The following is a 19,518-nucleotide window of genomic DNA, read 5'->3' on the forward strand; positions in this document are numbered from 1 at the left end:
GGTTGGTTCCTTTACATCAAATAGTCGGGTACCACAAGGCTCCGTTCTGACACCGTTATTATATATTGCCTTCACACCTCTAGTGTCGAAACTACAGGACGTTGGTAATATAAGATTTCCCATTTTTCGCGACAAGGTCACACTGTGGTTCACTCACAGAGACCATGAGATACAATGCCAACAACTACGCAAAATTTCTTGATGTGTCACACGAACACGTATATCGACACAGAAATTTCGCTACATACACGTTACCAAGAAACCAAGCAGACAGTCAGTTTTCGATAGCGACTTCTATCTCAAGGTTGGCTCATCACTGATTTCTGAGACTGAAGACCTGCATGCTCTTGGCCTGGAAGTTCACCAGTCGGGGCCTAGCGTGAAGTGAATCAAAAAGATAAGCAAAATATCAGCAGAAACAGTTCGCCTGATTCGCTGAATTACGCTACGAAGTGATGGGGCTCGAAGTGACGTGGCTCGATATCTCGTGCGCTCCGTGTTGCAGTCTCGCACTGTATATCAAGCGTAGTTCGTACGACTGCCGGCTCAACGGTGGGACAAACTTGAGGTTATCAACAGAAGTGCCATGAAAGCAATTACGGCCCTCCCTCCCTCGCGTAACACATATACCAAAGCTACATGGGCACGCACAGCTTAACATCATTTCTGAGCTTGTTGAGCAGCGACAGCAAGCAAGGAAGCTTAAAGTATACCAAATGCAGGAAAAGGCCAAGCAGGCCCAGGGCCTTAGTTGAGCCCAAACCCTCAGCCACGTCCCTCTTTACCCTTCCCCCTTTCAATAAAGTTTATCACCACCACCACCACCAGACAGTCGCGGCGCTGCATTCCTACTTCTATTTTGATTGTACCATGACTACGAACTTGGACAGTCTTCCACCGTAGAAATTACATCAATAACCACTAACAAGACGACAAAGCTCTGCCGGCGCGTTCAACCGACTGCAACAAGTGAAACCAACGTACCCAGGGGACAATATAGCCACAATATATGGTCCATGCTCTCCTCACAGCCGCAGACATCGCGTGTAGGACTGTCAGCCATCCCAATTAGTTCTGAATAAGTTGTCATTAAAGCAATTCTCTACCGCAACCGACAAAGAAATGTCTCGCGTCGGGGCAGTACGAGAAAAGCTCCGAGTTGCAGAAAAGGGTTCAGTCTGCGCCGTTTGGTGCGTTTAAATAAGCGACATTGCGCCCAGCAAACGAGAGTGTTCGGGACAAAAGGCCAAGCAGCCTCGCAGAATCTGTCCTATAGAGAGTGGAAACGGGTCGTAGTGGTCTTCTTCGTGCGGCATCCCAGAGGCTTTGTCTGCATCATCATTTCTAGTGAAGAAGGATAATGCAAGGTTGATGAAGAGTACTAGCGAAGAGTCGAACCTTACTATCGGGGTCTGTCTATTAGTACCGGGCCCACCGTGGTCAAAAGTGGTGGGCGTGGATGAACATCCCTATTTTTTGCCGCCTGAATCTCTTCACGTCACTTCTGGACCCTGCGTGTCGAATGCGGGGCACCATAGCCTAGCAACCGTCAAATGTATGCCAAAAATTGCACACTTGTAAGCCATTTATTTCATAAGGACCACAGGTTGGAGTATGATCAATTGTACCTACCGTGGCAGAGTGAGCTCTCTGAAACGCGAACATTCCCGCTCGAAACGACAAACGTACTGACGAGCACGCCACTGTAAAGCGCGCTTTCGATGGAGTCTCTCCCGAGTACTTTTCATTGTGCCCCTACTACCGTGTGTCAAAGTTAATGTTAGCCTAGCTGTTCAACGAGAAAAAAGAAGATTTAGAAGGCGCTTTCTAAGATACAAGGCTACAGCTGTTCGGTCATCTAAGGTCTGACAACCGAGTACCGTAGATCATAAAATTGTACCTTACGCCATCCTTTCTGATATTTTTTTTTTTCCTTGAACAGCTTGGCTAACGTTAGCTGGGACACCCTCTACCTCGTCGCAGGTTGCCAGCGCAACTGTGGCTGTTTATTCCAGCATGTTTGCTTTAATAGCGCAAGTAAAATAGACAAGTAAAAACTACAGGACAAGAATCATTGCTGCGTTCCTTGCGCTATTATGACAGGCATGCTTTCGTAGAAACTCGCCCGAGTTTCAGTTCTTGTCTCTTGCAGGACCCGGGGAAGTGTTCTCGTGTTACAACGCACGCTTTCCACAAGCTTGCAAACGAGTGGAGATCTCTGTTGTTTTGGGACGCGTTACGCTGAAATGGGGCAATGGTGTTCACTTTTTCCGGTCAGTGAGATGGCAGAGAGGGGTGGATGTCGTTAACACGTCACGTTTAACACGTCACGGTTAACACGTCACGGTTAGCACGGCCCCGTGCTCTGACACGCTCCCTTTTGGCACTTCCAGTGCTGCTGTATACGGGAACAGGGCTGTGCACAGCTTATCACCGGGGCCACAGTGCACGGTCGTCGAGCCCCGGATAATAAAACCATTAGCTTTCGATATTCCTCTCCTAGTCCCCACCGCTCTAAGACCGTCTATAGGAGAGCTTCCTACTCGCCGCGCACTCGCCGGCTGTGGTAGCGACAGCAGTCGTTATTTCGGCAACGACCGCCCTACCTTCCTCCCTGTTCGCTACACGACTAGCACACGGGTCTCGTTCGTTACCGCAGAGTGGTGTCCGAGGCAGCGGCCTTTTCTCGTCGAGAGCCCTCCACGGCGCATCTGCGCTGGGCGGCCGTCGTGAGCAGATCTCGAGATATTTGCATCCCCTTCTTCGCCGCGGATCACAAAAGCGTTTCCGCGCACACATAGCCAGCTGTGCATTATCATTTCTTGTTCTTGCGCTTACCCCCGATTCCTGACCGCTTCCTCCTCCCTTGTATATTTCTCCATCTTCTCTTTGCCCTCCACGCTGTTCTAGCTCTGTGCGGTACAACGCCTGCGCATAAGACGGCGCTCCGAGCGAGAACACAACAAAGTGCGTGCGGCGATGAGGGCATATGTATAGGCGAGCACGCGCTATATTTGCGATGCTGATCAGCTGGTGCGTACGATATCGGGACGCACGTCGTTCGTGCTGCTGTGTCTTTTTGTTGTTGCCAGAACTATCTTCGAAGAAATGAGAGCACAGGCGAGTTTCTTAATAATGAAGGAACTTCTGTCTTATGCTTTTCGTTTTCTCTTTCTCACGTCGCTGTCGCTTTCACTCGCACTGCTGTTTCAGCTGCACTTAATGACAAAATCTGCCCAATTCCGTTCCAAGTTTCTTCGTGCGACTGCTGCTGATTAACCTGCGTACAGTATCAACTTGTTTCGTGTTGCGACATGTGCGAGTCGAGGAAACGCAGACAAACTACTTATTTGGTGCTGCGTTCAAGATTTGAAAAAAAAAAAAGGCAACTAGTTTGCCGCCTAAGTGACCCCACCCCGTAGTAAGCAAGCGCACTAGGGCTTCACTTTTTTTTTCTTTTTTTCATCATGCCACTGGTACATCAAACAAAGTGCACATATACCTCTCATAAATATGCTTATTTCGTTGAATAGTATGCTCCAAATATGGGGCCGGCGCACGTGGCAATGAACCACAATGCAGTAAAAAGAGCGCTGTTGGCTAGAAAATTGTGCAAGCGTGCTTTGGCCAAAGAGTGATACTTGGTTCGAAGTACAGGTGCGGAATAGTCAAGAGGCATTGTAGAGCTCTTGCAAGGAATTCGCTAATAGCCGGTTGGTCTGCCTACTTATCTGCACAGTACCGTGTCGCTGCCATTCCTAACTTTCTCTCTATCTCGATGAAATGTCACAATTACGATGAGTAGGAGTGAGGGGCGCTTTTGGGTGGCGTAGAACAGTTGACTGGCCTTGTTATAGCAGCTTCAAGAAAACAACCTTCAGCACGCAACTTTCCTCCAAGTCGGTCTCCTCACTTGCTCTTACAGTCACCGGAAATATACGCGTGACATTGACAAGTATCTAAACGCATGACATGAGAACTATCTAAACTGCACGTGGTCCCGCGGTTCACCTCAGGAAGCGCGAATTTAGCAGTACTCCACAAAGTCACTCGTAGGATAAGTGTGCTTTTCCGCTGAGTTCTCGCTCGTCCAAAGACTACTGCATTCCACATAATGGAATCTCTTTCTTCCGTCAATCTTCTCCACAACGAGCACCAATGTCCTCTTGCTTTTCCCGGATGTAACGCTCACACCACCCTTTAACTAATTTGTCTCGCTCCGTGCTCTGCATTGGCAAACCGTGCATAATATAACGCAACAAAATCTCTGCATAAGATAACGCCAAAAGTAAAGCAGCACCACCCAGCGGAGACGTATTCGCGCCCTAATTCGAGTTTAATAGGCAGTCAGCTTGATTCCTCCGCCGTGCTTTATTCCCCGGAGAGGTGACTGCGCTTTCAAAAGTATCACGCAGCGCGCCTAACCCGCTCTCCTACCCCCCAACCTTATCCTGCACTCGGATGGAGCCCCCGAACTTCCCTATAACGCAGCTCTTCTGGCGCGTCACAGAGAAGCGGGAAAGAGCAAAGAGGAGAGGACCCGAAATGCACTCACTTCGAGCCAATTTGTTAATGCGCGCTCTGCTTAGCGACACGGCAAAGGGCTCGCTCAGCTTCGCCCTCCGAGTCGCGGCAACTCCGTGCTGGCAGCGGGGTCCGCGGCACCGCAGAGCGTCACACACATGCCGACGCTCGAGGCGACGCAGATCCTCGAGCGTATTACAGCCATCGCCTGCATAATTTCCTATAAGCCGCCCCTACTCCCCGCTACCCCGCATGTTCGTTAGTGTCTCCTGTAATGTATTATGCAGAGCACGAGATTCTGTGCAAGCCTCACGCGTGCTGTTCCACGCAGTCAGCGGCGCCGGCAGCTGTCGCCCGTCAGCTCCGACCGGTGCGAGGAGCCACCCCGTGGGCGCTGGCCTTTGTGCCTATTAAATTGCCGCTGTCACGCTGTTTCCTTCCTAATCCAGCCCAGTCTTTCCGCAGCTTCCGTCCCTCTCAAACCTCCTCTCGGTCACTCGCTGCGGTCAGGCGTCCCCTGGTTGCTGTCCCTCGGTGGAAGCACTGCGGCGAGCGAGGAAGGATCGCTGGTGGCGCCAAGCGGAGGCATGCCACAAAATTCTTACAGCATCAGTTGCAATACATAGACAATCGGGTAACTTCTGCGATGTTTATCTCTGGACGTGCGCGAAGTAGGCATTTCTATTTCGTCAAGTCAGACACTACAACAAAAGACAGAAAAAGAACGTTTTGGCATGATGGAGGCGTGGAGCGGCATAGTAGCGCCTGAAACCCAACCATGAACCGCGACATAGATGGTGGTGGCTACACTTATGCCTTGTATGAGTATTACTCTAGGGGCGGATGCTTCATTTTAACAAAGATATGAGCACAATAGATATTATAAGACGCAAAGCTAACGTCCTTTTCTTTAAAGGTAGCGGGAAAGGATGATCATCCGTCAAGTTGTCTTATGCAGAGTACCTGGCATAGAGTTAATCAGCCAACCCATTGTCGATCAAAATAATGAACTTTCAGCACTTTCGCATAGCCTTAGTTGATGCGTTCCTTGTACGAAATGGACTTCTCGTTACGATTGATTAAGGATGAACAAACGCATTCGTCTAACCTGCGGGACATTTCCAGAAACTACGAAAGCAACGCTTTGATCATATTTGTTCACGTTGAATCTGCCGAGATAAATCTTTTATAAATATAGAAAAACGTGGCAAACATATAAGACAAAAAAAAAAGAAAAGGGTTGTTCGCCGAGCGTGGTCGAGAATGGGTGGATTGATAGCATCGGAAAGTAATCACGAACTCGTTAGTGCGGCCGCGCTGTCTGTCGTCTGAGAATTTCGATTTGGTGATGACTATTGCTGAGGTTTTATTTACCCGCCGAAGTTTGGAACTGCGAGTGCTAAGCTCCGAAGCAAACAAACACGCACGCACAAATATACGCCCGTGCTCATCATACACACAATCATCGCGATGGGCATCCGCCCACTTTGTAATGTCGAAATGCATGTTACCGTAATTACACTTGTATGTAATGTACAGATTGGACGTTTTGCGTGCATTTGCGGCGCTACTTCTTGTTGCTTGTGAAATCCTGTATGTGGAAAACTCGTGAAGTCGCATCAGCTTGTTTCAAACTCACTGTATAAGTACGAACAAAAAAATTTTGCGTTATCTTTTTTCTATAAAATAGAGCAATGTCAAGCACGTGCGACAGAACACTAATAAAACGTGATGAACACAAAATCAAAGCGAGACCAAACCCCTTCTGGCATTTTTCACCTGTTCTCTAAGTTCGTGGACTGACATATGATACGAAATAAAAGACGTTGCAAAACAGTGCCGCTAGAACTGGTCTTTTTATATATATACGAGACGAAGAACGTGTTGCTACGCGGTCGCCATTATTCTGCATTAATAACAAATAAAAGCCTGCCATCAAAAAAGAGAAAAAAAAAACGCGAAGAAGAAAGAAAAGAAACAAGGTCAAAGCGAAGTGGTGCATTGTTTCATTTGCCTTTTACTGCTCTTTTATTTGCCGGAATACCTTTATTTTTAGAACGCTCAGCCCATCTATTGACTAATTTGCTTGCACACATGTTCTATTTGTTTATGACTTTCTGTCCGGGAGCTACATTGTGCAATGTAATGGAGCAGATCCCGTGCTACTCGCCGCGGTCACCCAGTGCGTATGGCGTTTTGCTGCTGAGCTTGATGTCATGGTTTCAATCCCGGCCTAGGCGGTCGCATATTGAAGGTGGTGGAATGCAAAAAACTCTCGTGTACTTCGATTTAGATGCTCAAGACGTAGAAGCATAGTCGAGTACTGGGCTAACATTGTATTGTAAAGGGCAAGTCTTTATCGCAATAAAAAAAAAAAAAAAAACGTAAAGCTTCTTTTGTTCACATTTTCGTAGGCCTCATGAAAATACGTCTTATGAATTAAATGTCACGTCAAATGTGGAAACGTAGGCCCCTAGATATTTGTAATATCGAACCCGTTCAAGAAGAAGTCCGTTTAAGTTATAAACTGTTCTCACCGGGACACGTTTACGGATAAATGATACGATTTGGTAATTAGCAGTGTTCAAAGACATGTGTCAATTTGGGCGACAACCATGAATTGTGTTCAAATGACTCTGTAGGCTCATCATGACCATGACCATCATGACAATCATGACATCATGACTATTCGCTTTCTCTAGCTCACTGGATCTTCTCATTCTTGCAAGACACCGCTACAATATCCATGTAACGTTTCGGAGCATTGAATTCATAATAGCTGCACTAACAGCTTCGCTGTAAGAATAAATAAATAAATAAATAAATAAATAAATAAATAAATAAATAAATACGAAGTGTATAGTGACCACGAAGTTGTCGGGTCAGTAAGATGCAACGTCCTTCGTCCAATGTTGCCAACGCTTCACTACGAGCAGCGCTGTGATGTTTGTTGTTGTTGTTGTTGTTGTTGTTTTCTATTCCACTGGCTTGGCGTGACACTACGTGTGTGGCTCTGCGGGAGTTCGCAAGCTTGACGTGCATTTCGGCGAGACGCCTGACGCTGACGTCTCGTTCTGTTCCCGACTCGTCTTCGTCCCTATGCTCCGTGGAGTGCGTTCTGGGTTTGCCTTTATTCTCGCTTGTCAACCCCCCTGTGGGACCCAAGCCTCTAGGGCAAGAAAGAAGAGAGATGACAAAGAAAACGCGGTACCTTATTGTACGCGGGAAATTGACTCTTGCAGTGAATGCGCGGTGTTTCCGAAGCCTTGTGTACAGGAACGGAAGTAAGATGTTTGCTTCTCTCTAACATTGTGGCATAGAGCCGCAAACCTGAGTTTGGAATTTGTGCACTCTCTTGCGGCTTTCATCCTTCTGAATGCGCTTGTTTTGTGACAGTTGCCGCGGCAAAAATGTAGACCATCAGTTGGAAGCAACATTTGCGGTCGCTTTCTGCCTCGTCAATATAAGAAAGAGATCTCCTGACGAAAACGATCTCGCAGGAAAAGTTCTCCTTTTTCTTTTACGAGTAGTAGAAGAGCCAGACATGTCGGAATATTATCTTTATTCTACAAAAGCGTCACCATGGCACGGGTCTCATAAATGCAACAATTCTGGGAGGTTTAACGCAAGTAACATTTAGGCAGGGTTAAATTTTTTTAAACAATCTTAAAATCAGAGTGGCTGTATAGTTAGCTTTAAGGTAGGCATTATTGCTAGCACATGAACGTATGATATTTCATAATTAAAAGAAAGAAAGGCTTGGTTTTTATCGTCGCTTAGAAATACTGCTGTAAGGTCAATATGAGCGAGAAAGGCCGACTAGGGGATTCAATATCACAAGACACGGGGTCGCTCAGGCCTTCTTGCAGGCTACCGACAAAGCTGTGTCGAAAGAAAGCTAAGCATGCAAGGAGACAATAGTTCCTTTTAGTAACACATTAAGAACAGAAAACAGTGTCCCGGGCGCGTGCACATTTAAATTCATGTAGTATCGATATTATTGTACCTTTCACTTATCCGGCTATAGTGCAGGTCCTCGTTATGTGACAAGTGAAGAGTAAAAAATACTTCATGAAACGTGTCACTGGGATAGTTTGTTCCCACTTGCAGGTCTGACAAGCGCACACTTTAAGACACAGGACAGGTGTTTTTCTTTTGTAAGCCTTCCCTTTTCCCGTCTTAAAGTCAGCGTCTGTTAAACCTGCAAGAAATTTTTTTTTCCTTTTTCTCCAGTGTAGGACGGCAAACCGAACTACGTTTTGATTAACCTGCCTACCCTTCTTTTGGTTCACTCCCTCTCTCTGCACGAAATAATGAATTGCGAAGGAATGGGAGGACAATATCTACACGCAACGGCATATAAATTCCGTCTTCAATTTGCAGAGGCAGACATGAGATTAATACTATTGTGCTGAAGACTGGATAGCGTATAAAATACTGGTCTTTTTGTTTTGGGATGAGCACTGTACGCCCAGTCATCATACTGCTACAAGAATATTTACAATGCGCGCCGCATAAAGTTGCAGAACATAGACTCACTGAGAATTGTCAGGCAAATATTTTATTTCAAGAAAATGGGAGAGAGCGAAATAAAACAAAAGACAGGGATCTTACCCGCTGAGAGTCCGGTTAGATGCCCTACGCTGTGGAACGATAAATGTGAATATAAAGAAGCGAGAAAGAGAGAGAGTTCGAATGCGATGAATGTCAAGTGTTGATACTAATCTCCTCCTCCGTATCAGTATGGACGACTAAAACAATTTTTATCCGTTTGTTTCAGGAAATGTGTGAAGCCTGCTGCTCCCCTGCTACGTCGGCAGTAATAACTTGAACGCCTGCAACTTTGATTGGGAGGACATGAAAAGTGAGTTTAAATATAGTTGCTGTGTTTGTTTTTACAACGATACTGAATGCAGTACACTTTTTTTCATTCGCATCAAGGAATCTGGATACCTTGCGCATTGTACACTGTGAGCCGCTCTTAGTTACCGCTCTCAGTATCGCCTGCATTAGTCGTTGCAACGAGGATATCTGGTTAGAGTGTAACCAGGTTCCCGTTAGGTATGTAAAGGAATTCCTAGTTTTCTTTGTACAAATAATGATGTGATAAACGGGGAACAAGTACTTTCTTATGCATATGTTGTCAGTTTAAAGCTTGAGTAAGCTAGTTCTGTATGCAGGCCTAATTACGTTCTCGCAGTCCCGTTATAATGTTTAACTCCGTTCAAATTCCCATCGCGGGTGTAATTTTTTCCGATGCCTTAAAAACAAACTGCAGGTAATCTTTAAAACGAGTTCTTTCATCATCTCGTAGCGAACTTTCGAATTTAGCTTTAGTTATAAAGTTTATCGCTATTTCGTTTCTTCCTTCGCAGCCACATATACAAGTGCAAGTTCGAAAACAGCAGCCCGCCTCTATTGTAACTATGGCTTAGCTACCACAGAGAGACAAGGTGCTTAGGCTGAGTTGCTGCAATGGAATGCGCGCAGTTGGTTCAAGTTGATGACAGGCATTCAATTAGCCGTTCTTCCGCGAAAGTACACCGTTCCGTCGACGAAAACTTTCCGAGCATCTCAACTTACTGCAGTGTAATGTTGCGAAAGCTAAGCAGATTGGGGAAATGCAAGTTCGAGAGTGGTGAGTGCGGGAAGTGGCCGAATTGTCGAGAAGCACAAGCACAGTGGGTGGCTTTTAGTCGAGGTGAGTAGCCTTTGTTCGACAACCATTACCAGAGAGGTTCTGAGAACATGGGCTTACCAAGCGTATTTGCGCATTTACGTTAGTTCTTTCGTTGTAGCGTCGCATATTAAAATGTATCCCTGTCTTTCAAGGTGGATTAATGAACACCTTCGTTCATGCTATTGGACCTCCCACAATAGTGTGCGCGCACCGTTTTACAATAGCACGCCACTGTACACGAGCCTTTGTATTAGTTTGCGTACTTCTCGTCAATTATATTAGGTTTCCTGATTTCTTGACATCTGCTAGTCGCCGTGTAATCAAAGAACCACAGATGCATTTGTCGGGCTAGTATCTGGAGGAGCATTTTTTCAATAAGCCCAAGCAGAGACAACACCTACGATCCCTTGCTACGGCACTGTCGAAGGCAGTAGTACACAGTATCTATTTTTGGGTCGTATCAGTGTAGTCAGAAATATGACAAACAAGGAACATCATTGAACAATCTGGAAGACAGAGAATGAGATAAATCATAAGGTAAAGGTAGGGAGGTTAACCAAGCTGAGCCCGGTAGGCTACCCTGCACTGGGGAAGCGGGAAAGGGGACTGAAAGAGGAGGAGAAAATAAATACACTCCGTATGTCTTTCTTCTGCTTGTTTGTTTGTTCTTAGTTTTTTTTTCTAACGGAGGGGTGGGGGAGGCGGGGTATAGCCGATGTTTATAAGCTGAGCAAAATCTTTGAAACGTATACTTTTCATGGCTGCAGTTGTTTTTTCCGCTATGTCGTACTTCTGAGACGAAGCACGTAAGGAATGCACAAGATCGACGCCCTTGTTATGGTGTAAGGGGACCCGAAATGACATTAGGTAACGACAAAACAGGAAACCAACGTAGCCAGCAACACGCGGGGATACGAGGCATCGATTGATATTTCTGTCGAGCACTAATATTGCGGCATTTGGAGACGGTGTGTACCCTTGCCGGAAAAAGCTTTCTAAGGGCCGCACCACCTAGCCGGTGCCGCACTACTACTCCTAGTGTGCCTCAAGGGGGCAGTGCTTGACAGGAAGCCCTTTCACTTCCCTGATGGATAGCGCTCTCACAACAGCGAGTGTCTTAGAGTGCGCATGATATAGCCAGTAACAACCGGCAACAGCAGCAGAAGCAACAATAAAATCATGTGGCTCTCTGCCATTGTCGGAGAGTGCCTGAAGACGAAAGTTTCTCCTGTCTTGAGGCACTCTCGGTCGCGTACTATAGCAATGCTACGCCAAACCAGGAAAGCGCGGAAAGACACCTGTTTCTCTTAGAAAAAGGAGACTGGAGCTTCGCTTCTGTCTTTCTTTTCTGTAGCGGACAAGACGGAGAGGCCTCTAATTGACATCTGTTACTTCTCTCCATCTAACGCGCCTACCACAAGGGACATAAAGGCAGGGCTGGACAGCCACCTCATACTGTTCTCTTTGTGCTCGACACGTCGGCTATCTTCCGAGAACTGTTCTACTCAGGTGGGAAGGCTTCTGGCACGGCACGTGTCGTTGTGGACTTTTGTCAGAAGTTGTCGCTGCGCGTTCCATTGGCACTCACTGTGGTGCACCTCGTGTACTCTGTAGTGTTGGAAGTACCTGACTCTACAATCGTTTGTACAAAGGAAATTGCGAGGTCTGAGTCAAAGGGCGTGTTCTTGCGCTCTCCCAACAAGGTTGGCTCCAAGCTCGCGGAATAACTGGTGATGAGGCATAACTTCATTGCTATCTGAGCTTTTCCGTTTGCTTGGGGGACAGGTCCCGGTGCATGCCCGGTGCATGCATGCACCGGGCATGTTCCTACCACCGGGCATGCACCGGGCATGCACCGGGCAGGAACAGTGTAACAACCCGCTAGTGATTCCTGAACAATGAAATGCCGAAGTATTGTGCATGCACATTCTAACTGTCAGAAAGAGTTGGTATGGGAGTACTTCTTATGAATGCTCTTATACGAATGCTGGACTTGCAGCTAAGTTCGTGACCTTCGATACTCTCTCGGTAAGGAGAGCCTTATAAATGAGAAAGAACGAAAAGAGAAGTCACGTTATTAAGAAACAAGCTACTGAAATCAGCTGCCCGTAAATGCACTGCATTGACACGTTCACGTGACAGAAATTCCGCTGACACACTTAACCAACATGATGCAACTATAGGGGGAACACGTTGTAACTGTGATTTGAGGAAACTTGGCTGGCTTAACCCACCTGATGCTTACGGGTGCCGGATCAGACATATTTCAGAAATATCGCAGGCTCACAAAAATATTGCTTTCCGAATCAAACTTTCGGTTGAAGGATTTATTCGCAAATGAGATATATTTACGCTAGCAGCACAACTAGGATTATACTGGCCCTTCAAGAATGTCTAGAAACGAGCAATTTTCTCGGTAACTATTGAGTAGTGTGTTTATATGTGATAAGCTCGTGCTATGGGATTTTTCTTAACCTGACTCTGGCCAATTCAATGCCTGTATTAATGTACCTTCACTTGAATGTAATCCGTGCTTTCTAATGTGCCTTGATTTTAGTGAAGTTATGTGACCGGAGTTTGTGTTGCTGCGTTTCTGAGTTGACTTTTAGTTTTAATGCTTCAAGTTAATTATTTTTTTAATCTCTATGTGAAAAGGTGTAGTCGGCGCCAACTAAAGGCGACAACATCTCCTAAGTACTATATAATAAAAAAAAATGTTGCTTTCCGGTTGTTGTGGGCTCGCAGGGTTCCCTCAGCAAACAGGCGTTTCCTGTTTCTGAGAAAATGTCTTGCAGCCCTTGTACGCTCTCTACAACCGTCATCGCGTGCCACGCCAAACCGCAGTTGTTAATTGCGCTGGCTAAAATGTCGTTGAGGGCACGACTGCTCACAATTAGCGCTTCTAATTCTAGGAAGATATACTTTCATTAGCATATTTAGACATACACTTACATATTTCCTTCTCCCTACGCTTCTTTCTTTTTTAAGAGAAGGTTCCGTCTTGACACACCATGTAGTTAGCAAACGAAAGCGCTCCTAGAGCAGAGAGAAATTCCAATTATCACAATTTTGATTTGTTTTGTCCCTCGTCCCAAGAAGCTTTTATTTGAGAAATTACACCATCCTGCTTCGCATCCACTTCATCACTGCCGACTTGAAGCCAAAATACCCAATTATTCTGAAAAGAGCCATTGTTGAATACCCTACATAGTAGAGTTCCCAGCCGCGATTAGCATGGGCACGGGAATCTTCCTCAGCACGCCTAATATTCGCAGATAGTCAAGTTCGCCCGTATATCACCCATGACATGCTCAACATTTTCGTTAAACCTGACGTCGGTAGCGTGAATGGTTCTCCATGTGAATTATTGACGGCTGTTGGAGCGGATGTTTAGAGCTCAGCAGGAGGCGCTCCATTTATGCATACAGTCGCAATTACAGCTCAGCAAAAATTTCTTTTTTGGAGGGATAACTGCAACTCTCATGCACTCGAATGCTATTTCACATAAAATCGGTGAGAAGAGATGCGCACTCCAATAGACTGCCACCGTCTTTTAAAAGTTATATTATATGCTATTTTCTTATTTACCTCTTAAACACAATTTTTTTCCCTCGTTCAAGAAATGGAACATGAATGAACGCAGCATTGGTTCTGTCGTATGCAAGTTTTCACTAAAATGGGATGAACTAACACGTAGAGCTGGTGCAATTAAAATCTTATGTTTCCTAAGCCAAGTGCGTTTTTATCATAAGAAGAACATACTACCGCAATGTAAAACAAAAGTTATCTCTGCCAGTCCAAAGTGGAGCACAGATTACTATTCTCGAAGATTCGGTGTGAAAACACACGAAGCATATTTTAAGCACCTCAGTGCTCCAGGCCTAATTAGGGCCAGAATCCTAGGTCCACAGTAAAGGCCGCCACAACAGCAAGCATCGTGCCAACACAAACGTGTAATTTCTGGGGCACTCGTAATGGGCGGAAATGGTGTTTTGCCAGTCAGAGATTCGAAGGCAAAAGCCTAATATAAACGCGCTAAAACCGGCGGTGCGCTGCGATTGCATTTGTTTTGTTCAGAATACTTTAGCCGCAGGCGTTGTTCTACCGCAATATAGTCGAGAGAACTCATTATGCAGTTACCTTAGCTTCTGCACCGCTTCCCCTGAGCAGTGCTTTCCGCGAGGCGCACATGGGTAGCTTTTAACAATAGCGACTGCTTCATGCTTCGGTTGCATTGCATTTATTACAACACGTAAACGTGTTTATCCTACGTTTTTTGCGATTAGAAACATGCGGGTGGCGGCCAAATTGTGTTCCGGAGCGCCCTGGTTCCGATGTTGTGGGCCACTCTGCTACACCAACCATTCTCCAACAAGCGGCCCAGCTTTGATAGCCGAGTTCCTAATATAACAGTGGCTATATCCTCTAAATTATTATTAAGATGCTTACGCGAACGAAGTCTCCAGATAGACGCGCGCCAACTGCAGATGCTGAGCGAAATTGCTGTTTGCAGCGGGCCTTGTTTTTCTGTCAAGATCAGTGCTAAGTTCCAGCACCATCTAAAAATACTGCAAAAACAACGACAGTCACTTGTGACGAGCCACCGGAAAATAAATCGTGTTTAATGATATCTCTTTCTGCAGGATTCATCATTTATGCCGCAACAAAAGTGAAGCTCCCGTCCGCGTTCCTCAGAGTAGTCGTCGGTATCACTTTACAACTTGCATCCTGCTGTCCCAAAATATAAAAAATAAGAGTAATAAACAGCCGAAAGTCGATAGTTTAATGGACCTATTGACACAACAGAGGTTTCAGTGCTCTGTCCTTGGTTAACCTCCCTAATTTTCCCTATTCATTTCTCTCTCTATGTCTCGGTGGTTTTACTTGACGCTTTCTGGTATTTCTTTGTGTGTAAGGGAAATATTGTGTTAATTTCACCGCAACGGTCATTTCTTATCAGCGTCAGTCTTTAACGGTTGAAATTCAAGCTTACTTTGGCGGGCGTTCGACCTATGCTCTCTTTGTCGGTAGGTGCGCGTACTTCGTCACAAAGAATTACTCTTTGCGTGCTGCCACAAGGTTGCTAATTATAGCTGCCTAGCAATCAGTCTGGGCGAATAGTCCTTTCGGGAGCAGACAGCCAGCTGAGCGATTCTGCTCTTCGCCGAAGGTTTTGTAGCTGCTGCCGCCACTGGTTCAAAGAGCGATTTTGCTTCCCATTCCCCATGTCACCCCACTCCCCCCCCCCCCCCCCCCGCCCACTTTCGCCCGAACGAATGTATATACTCTCCGTTCCGATTTCTCCTCTACGTGTTCGCCTCAAATGAAAGACTGTCTAGCTCTCAAGAAAATTTTAAACGGTGGCAGTCGCCTTTCTCCAGGGGTGTCGCCATTTCTTCAGACAGCATAGGTACACTTCGCTCTTGCTTTATCGACAAACGTCATATTTCGACAAGAATTGCGATATTTTGTTTAAATGTAATTGCGGAGCTATCTATGTTCAATTCCAGTTTCCATTCGCCAAATGCTGCGGTACTCGCTTTCATCCCACATCCTCTCTTTCTTTGTTTTTTTTTTTCTTTCTTTTTTTCACTTCGTGTCCACGTTCGACAATGTCTCCGAATACACTACCAGGCTGATGGATGTCCCGCACTGCGCTATAGCCGGTGGCAAGCTAAAAATTTAGTGCAGAACTCATCTCACGATGATTGTCGACACTCATGCGAATAGTATTCGAGCAATGTAGCGATAGACCTTAGTCTTGAAGCCGCGTTTATTTAACACGCGTAGTGGCAATTCTGAGACATTCGTTGCTTAGGCTACATGCCATATACTTTGCTCTGGCAGTCACTTGCCAAAGTCCCCCATAAGCATGGAGGCATGATGACGACTGTACGAGGCCAACGCATTGACGATGAGTTGAGGAAGGAGGAACGATATGGATCGAACAACAAATGCAGTATAACGACGACGGGAAGATGACAATGAGATGTCAATTATGAAATTATGATTTGGTGTAGCGACAATAGCGACGACTACGACATGACAATGAGCTGACGATGACTGTATGGCGACGGTAACACGACAACCGGACGACGAAATGACAACTATGACTTGGCAATGGATGCACGACAGCATCTGTCTGAATGCGCTGTTTGATTTTGAAGTAATTTAATTTTAAAAAAATCGCAAGCGGAAATGCCGGGCGGATGCTGCTAACTGGGCCATTGAGCAAACTTGAGACATCGAACGCAAGCGACAGCGGAGGACTGCAGGCATACCGTCACTGACGTCGTTCTCTCCGTCACAGCCGAACGTTTGTGTAACCTCATTAGGAACACAAAGACGTCAATCGTCTAACCAATCCACCCAATTGTCAGAACGATGGCAGAGCCCGCATCTCCAGTGGTTGACCTTGCGCCCAATATAGGAAGCTTTGGATTAGTAGTTCCGCACATTCCATCCCAGCTACAACTATGCGAAGACCACGAGTCGCGTACTCCTCAACCAGAAGCTGCCTACCGCGAGCGTGAGCGAGGGTTGACTCATGAACGGGCTCGTCGTCGTAGGGTCTGTCTCACGAGAAAAAAAGGAAAAAACCACTGGGAGAACCGAAAAAAGAAACACTCTTAAAGCACGCTAACCACGCGAAGCACGCAAAAGCGAAAATGACGTGAAAGAGTGGTGAAAAAAAGGACTTGCAATATAGACTGCTTGCGAAGTTTGGCTTGCGCGGTGTACCACATGGTGCAACTAACACAGCTTCGTTCTCCGACCATCTTCACGGACAGGAAGGGGTGGTGATTTGTTTCAATTATTTATTTGTGGATTACGCGCGGCAGGAGCACTGAACGAAACAATAAAATTCGCACGCTGACTGTCGCTGACACTGTGGTTAAGGTTGTGTTGACACCGTCTGGTGATTTGCCCCAATTTTCCTTTCTACCGTGAAAATGGCTGTTTATTTGGAAAATAGGGAAAGATCGACGCCGCTGTCACAATGCCGTGTTGCGAGATACTGATCCGGGCACCAAGGCGGCGCGTGAACACATTGTCCGCTTTTCAAGCCGGAATATCGTCCATGTATTCGAACAAGCAGCTTTCTTTTTTTCATATACGCAGGAACTAATGACTTATCGTTTGTGAACAATGGGAGCCCCTGCGTTCTCAATCTGACTGCATCGAAACAACGCCCGAGCGTGAGAGAAGTGATGGTGGCCTTAATGCATTGGAAGGCACAATTCAGCTTCAATTATTCCCGTATCACCGAGAAATGCAAGAAACCCTCACTCAGCACGAACATGCCCGCCCCAACAAGATTCGTTCAATGTAATAGAAAGTTTGCTGCTTGTTCTTGCCTGCTGAACCAGAGTCTTACTTCGGCACCGAGAACTTTGCGAGCGTAAGGGACAGGGAAATACGTTTTTATTTTCTGTCTTTCTTAGCGCCAAATGCCAAAAGCAGACTCAATTGACTATTTTTGCACCTGAAAATTGTCATTCAAACACGGGAAATTTAACACATACTTTATAGTAGCGCATCTTCATACGCTGCACGGAGGTTTCAGTTGTGCATAGTTCAGCAAATCAATTAAAAATAATTAATTCACGTGTTAAATAAATTGAAACTCGAATAGCCTTTTGCTGCAGAAAGAGCAGCCCTTCAAGACAGGACACAAAGGAGGAACCACAGACACTGCGCTGGCTGTCCCGTCTTGAAGCGCTGGCCTTTCTCTGATAATGAACCAAGTAGCCCGTCAGTCAATGCTTGCAAATGTTTTACTGTTTTTATTTATACAAATTTATCGTCCATGGGAAAACGTAAAGTTGTACAAGTTGTTCAAGCTCTCCTTTATGGGGAATACTGTTTGGGGATCATCAGCGTTATAAGACTGCTATTCTAAAATTGTCACAGCAACAAACACGAGGCAAAGGGCAATGCATCTGTAACGATGCAGGTGTGCGACACATGTCATTACCTGCGCGCAACTGCGAAAACACGCTTTCAGACCCAACGCTGAAGATAAAGATAGCAGCCGGAGCTTCGCGTCAATACAAGTCGGGCACAGCGCACGGCAGAGATATGCAAATCCCGTCGTTAGGGTCACATCACCAGCCACGTTTCCTCCGTCGCCCCCTTTATCCTTTCTTTCTTTGTTCCGCAGCGACGAGACGGCAAGCGTGACTTTCGATCGCGTGCGCGCGCTCTTATCCAGTGCGACACGCTTATCCGATGAGCCCTCGTACGCCGCAAACTGGCGCCACTGCGTGATGATCGTTTGTCCGGCGCAGGAAGGTGGAATATTGATTCGCTTCGCCTTTGCAGGTATGGATCAGACGTGCACCTGGCACGGCAGCAGATGAAGCAAAAGAAAACGAGCCTCCGTTGCACGATAACCACGGTTTCTGCATGCATGCGCATGCCGTCTCTTGCTTTTAAAAGTACATAATATCCGTGGTGACCTCGTTGTCATGCAGTCGACTTCGCAGGGGAGTGCGACAACAAATACTCTCTCTTCATTTTTAGTGGCGCGAGCATCGAGTGGCACTCTTTTTTCTTGCGCAGCACTTTCCGTTCACCTTCCGAGGCGACCGGAGATGAAGTTCAAAATCAATCAGAAAGAAACATAGAAAAAAATAGCACAGTACGAAATTAATAGGTTTCACTATATATATATATATATATATATATATATTTATGATGTCAGAGCACAACTTGAGCTACTGAAGTGTCTGGAATAATTAGAATTAATTAGAAATCACTGATTACCGCGAACCAGAGCACATAATTGTAGACTTTACATATACCCGCCATGTGAGCACGACTTTCGCGAAATTCCTGGAAACACTTAAGTAGAAAGCAGAAGTAATGACGTCACGCACAAGAAGGTGGCGTGATACTTAACCGGCTAATTAATGGAAAACAGTTGCTCGGCATAGACTGAACATGTGTCTAGCAGAGTGGATGTGACGCCACTCCCTCCTCTCTCACTTATTCTCTCCTGGCGCTCCCTGCTCGCTTGCACGCAGCGGCTGCGCGCACGCGCGCGCCCTTTACAGGCACTGACGTCAGCACCAGGGAGGGCGCGTAATGCGCGCTTCGTGAACCGCTCGCTAGGGGACTACGCCCCGCCAGGTGGTGCGCGCTGAGCTTCCTCCTCGCCTTCCCTCTCTCCTCTCCCGTATATCGCTCCATGGGAAAGACGTTCACTCGCTTAACCGAAAGAACACAAACGCCTACGTGCGAGTGCCACTAAGAGACACCTAAGTGAAAGATTAGGGTCGCCTACCATATGTTTTACTGTTATCGGCATT

General features: G+C 46.2%; 1 protein-coding gene across 2 annotated transcripts in view; it reads left to right on the forward strand.

Annotated features, from left to right (window-relative positions):
- The window catches only part of LOC126532137 (cell adhesion molecule 3-like), a 105,379-nt gene that overhangs the window by 50,575 nt on the left and 35,286 nt on the right, over positions 1 to 19,518 (forward strand). The window contains exon 2 of one of the 2 annotated variants that reach the window (XM_072288430.1): positions 9,305 to 9,388. The exons of the other annotated variant lie outside the window; for it this stretch is intronic. Within the exon in view, the coding sequence (XP_072144531.1) occupies positions 9,382 to 9,388 (7 nt within the window). The 5' untranslated portion in view covers positions 9,305 to 9,381. The remainder of the gene's footprint in view (positions 1 to 9,304; positions 9,389 to 19,518) is intronic. 2 annotated transcript variants of the gene reach the window in all.

This window comes from Dermacentor andersoni, chromosome 5, assembly GCF_023375885.2.
Source record: "Dermacentor andersoni chromosome 5, qqDerAnde1_hic_scaffold, whole genome shotgun sequence".
Classification (NCBI taxonomy): domain Eukaryota; kingdom Metazoa; phylum Arthropoda; class Arachnida; order Ixodida; family Ixodidae; genus Dermacentor; species Dermacentor andersoni.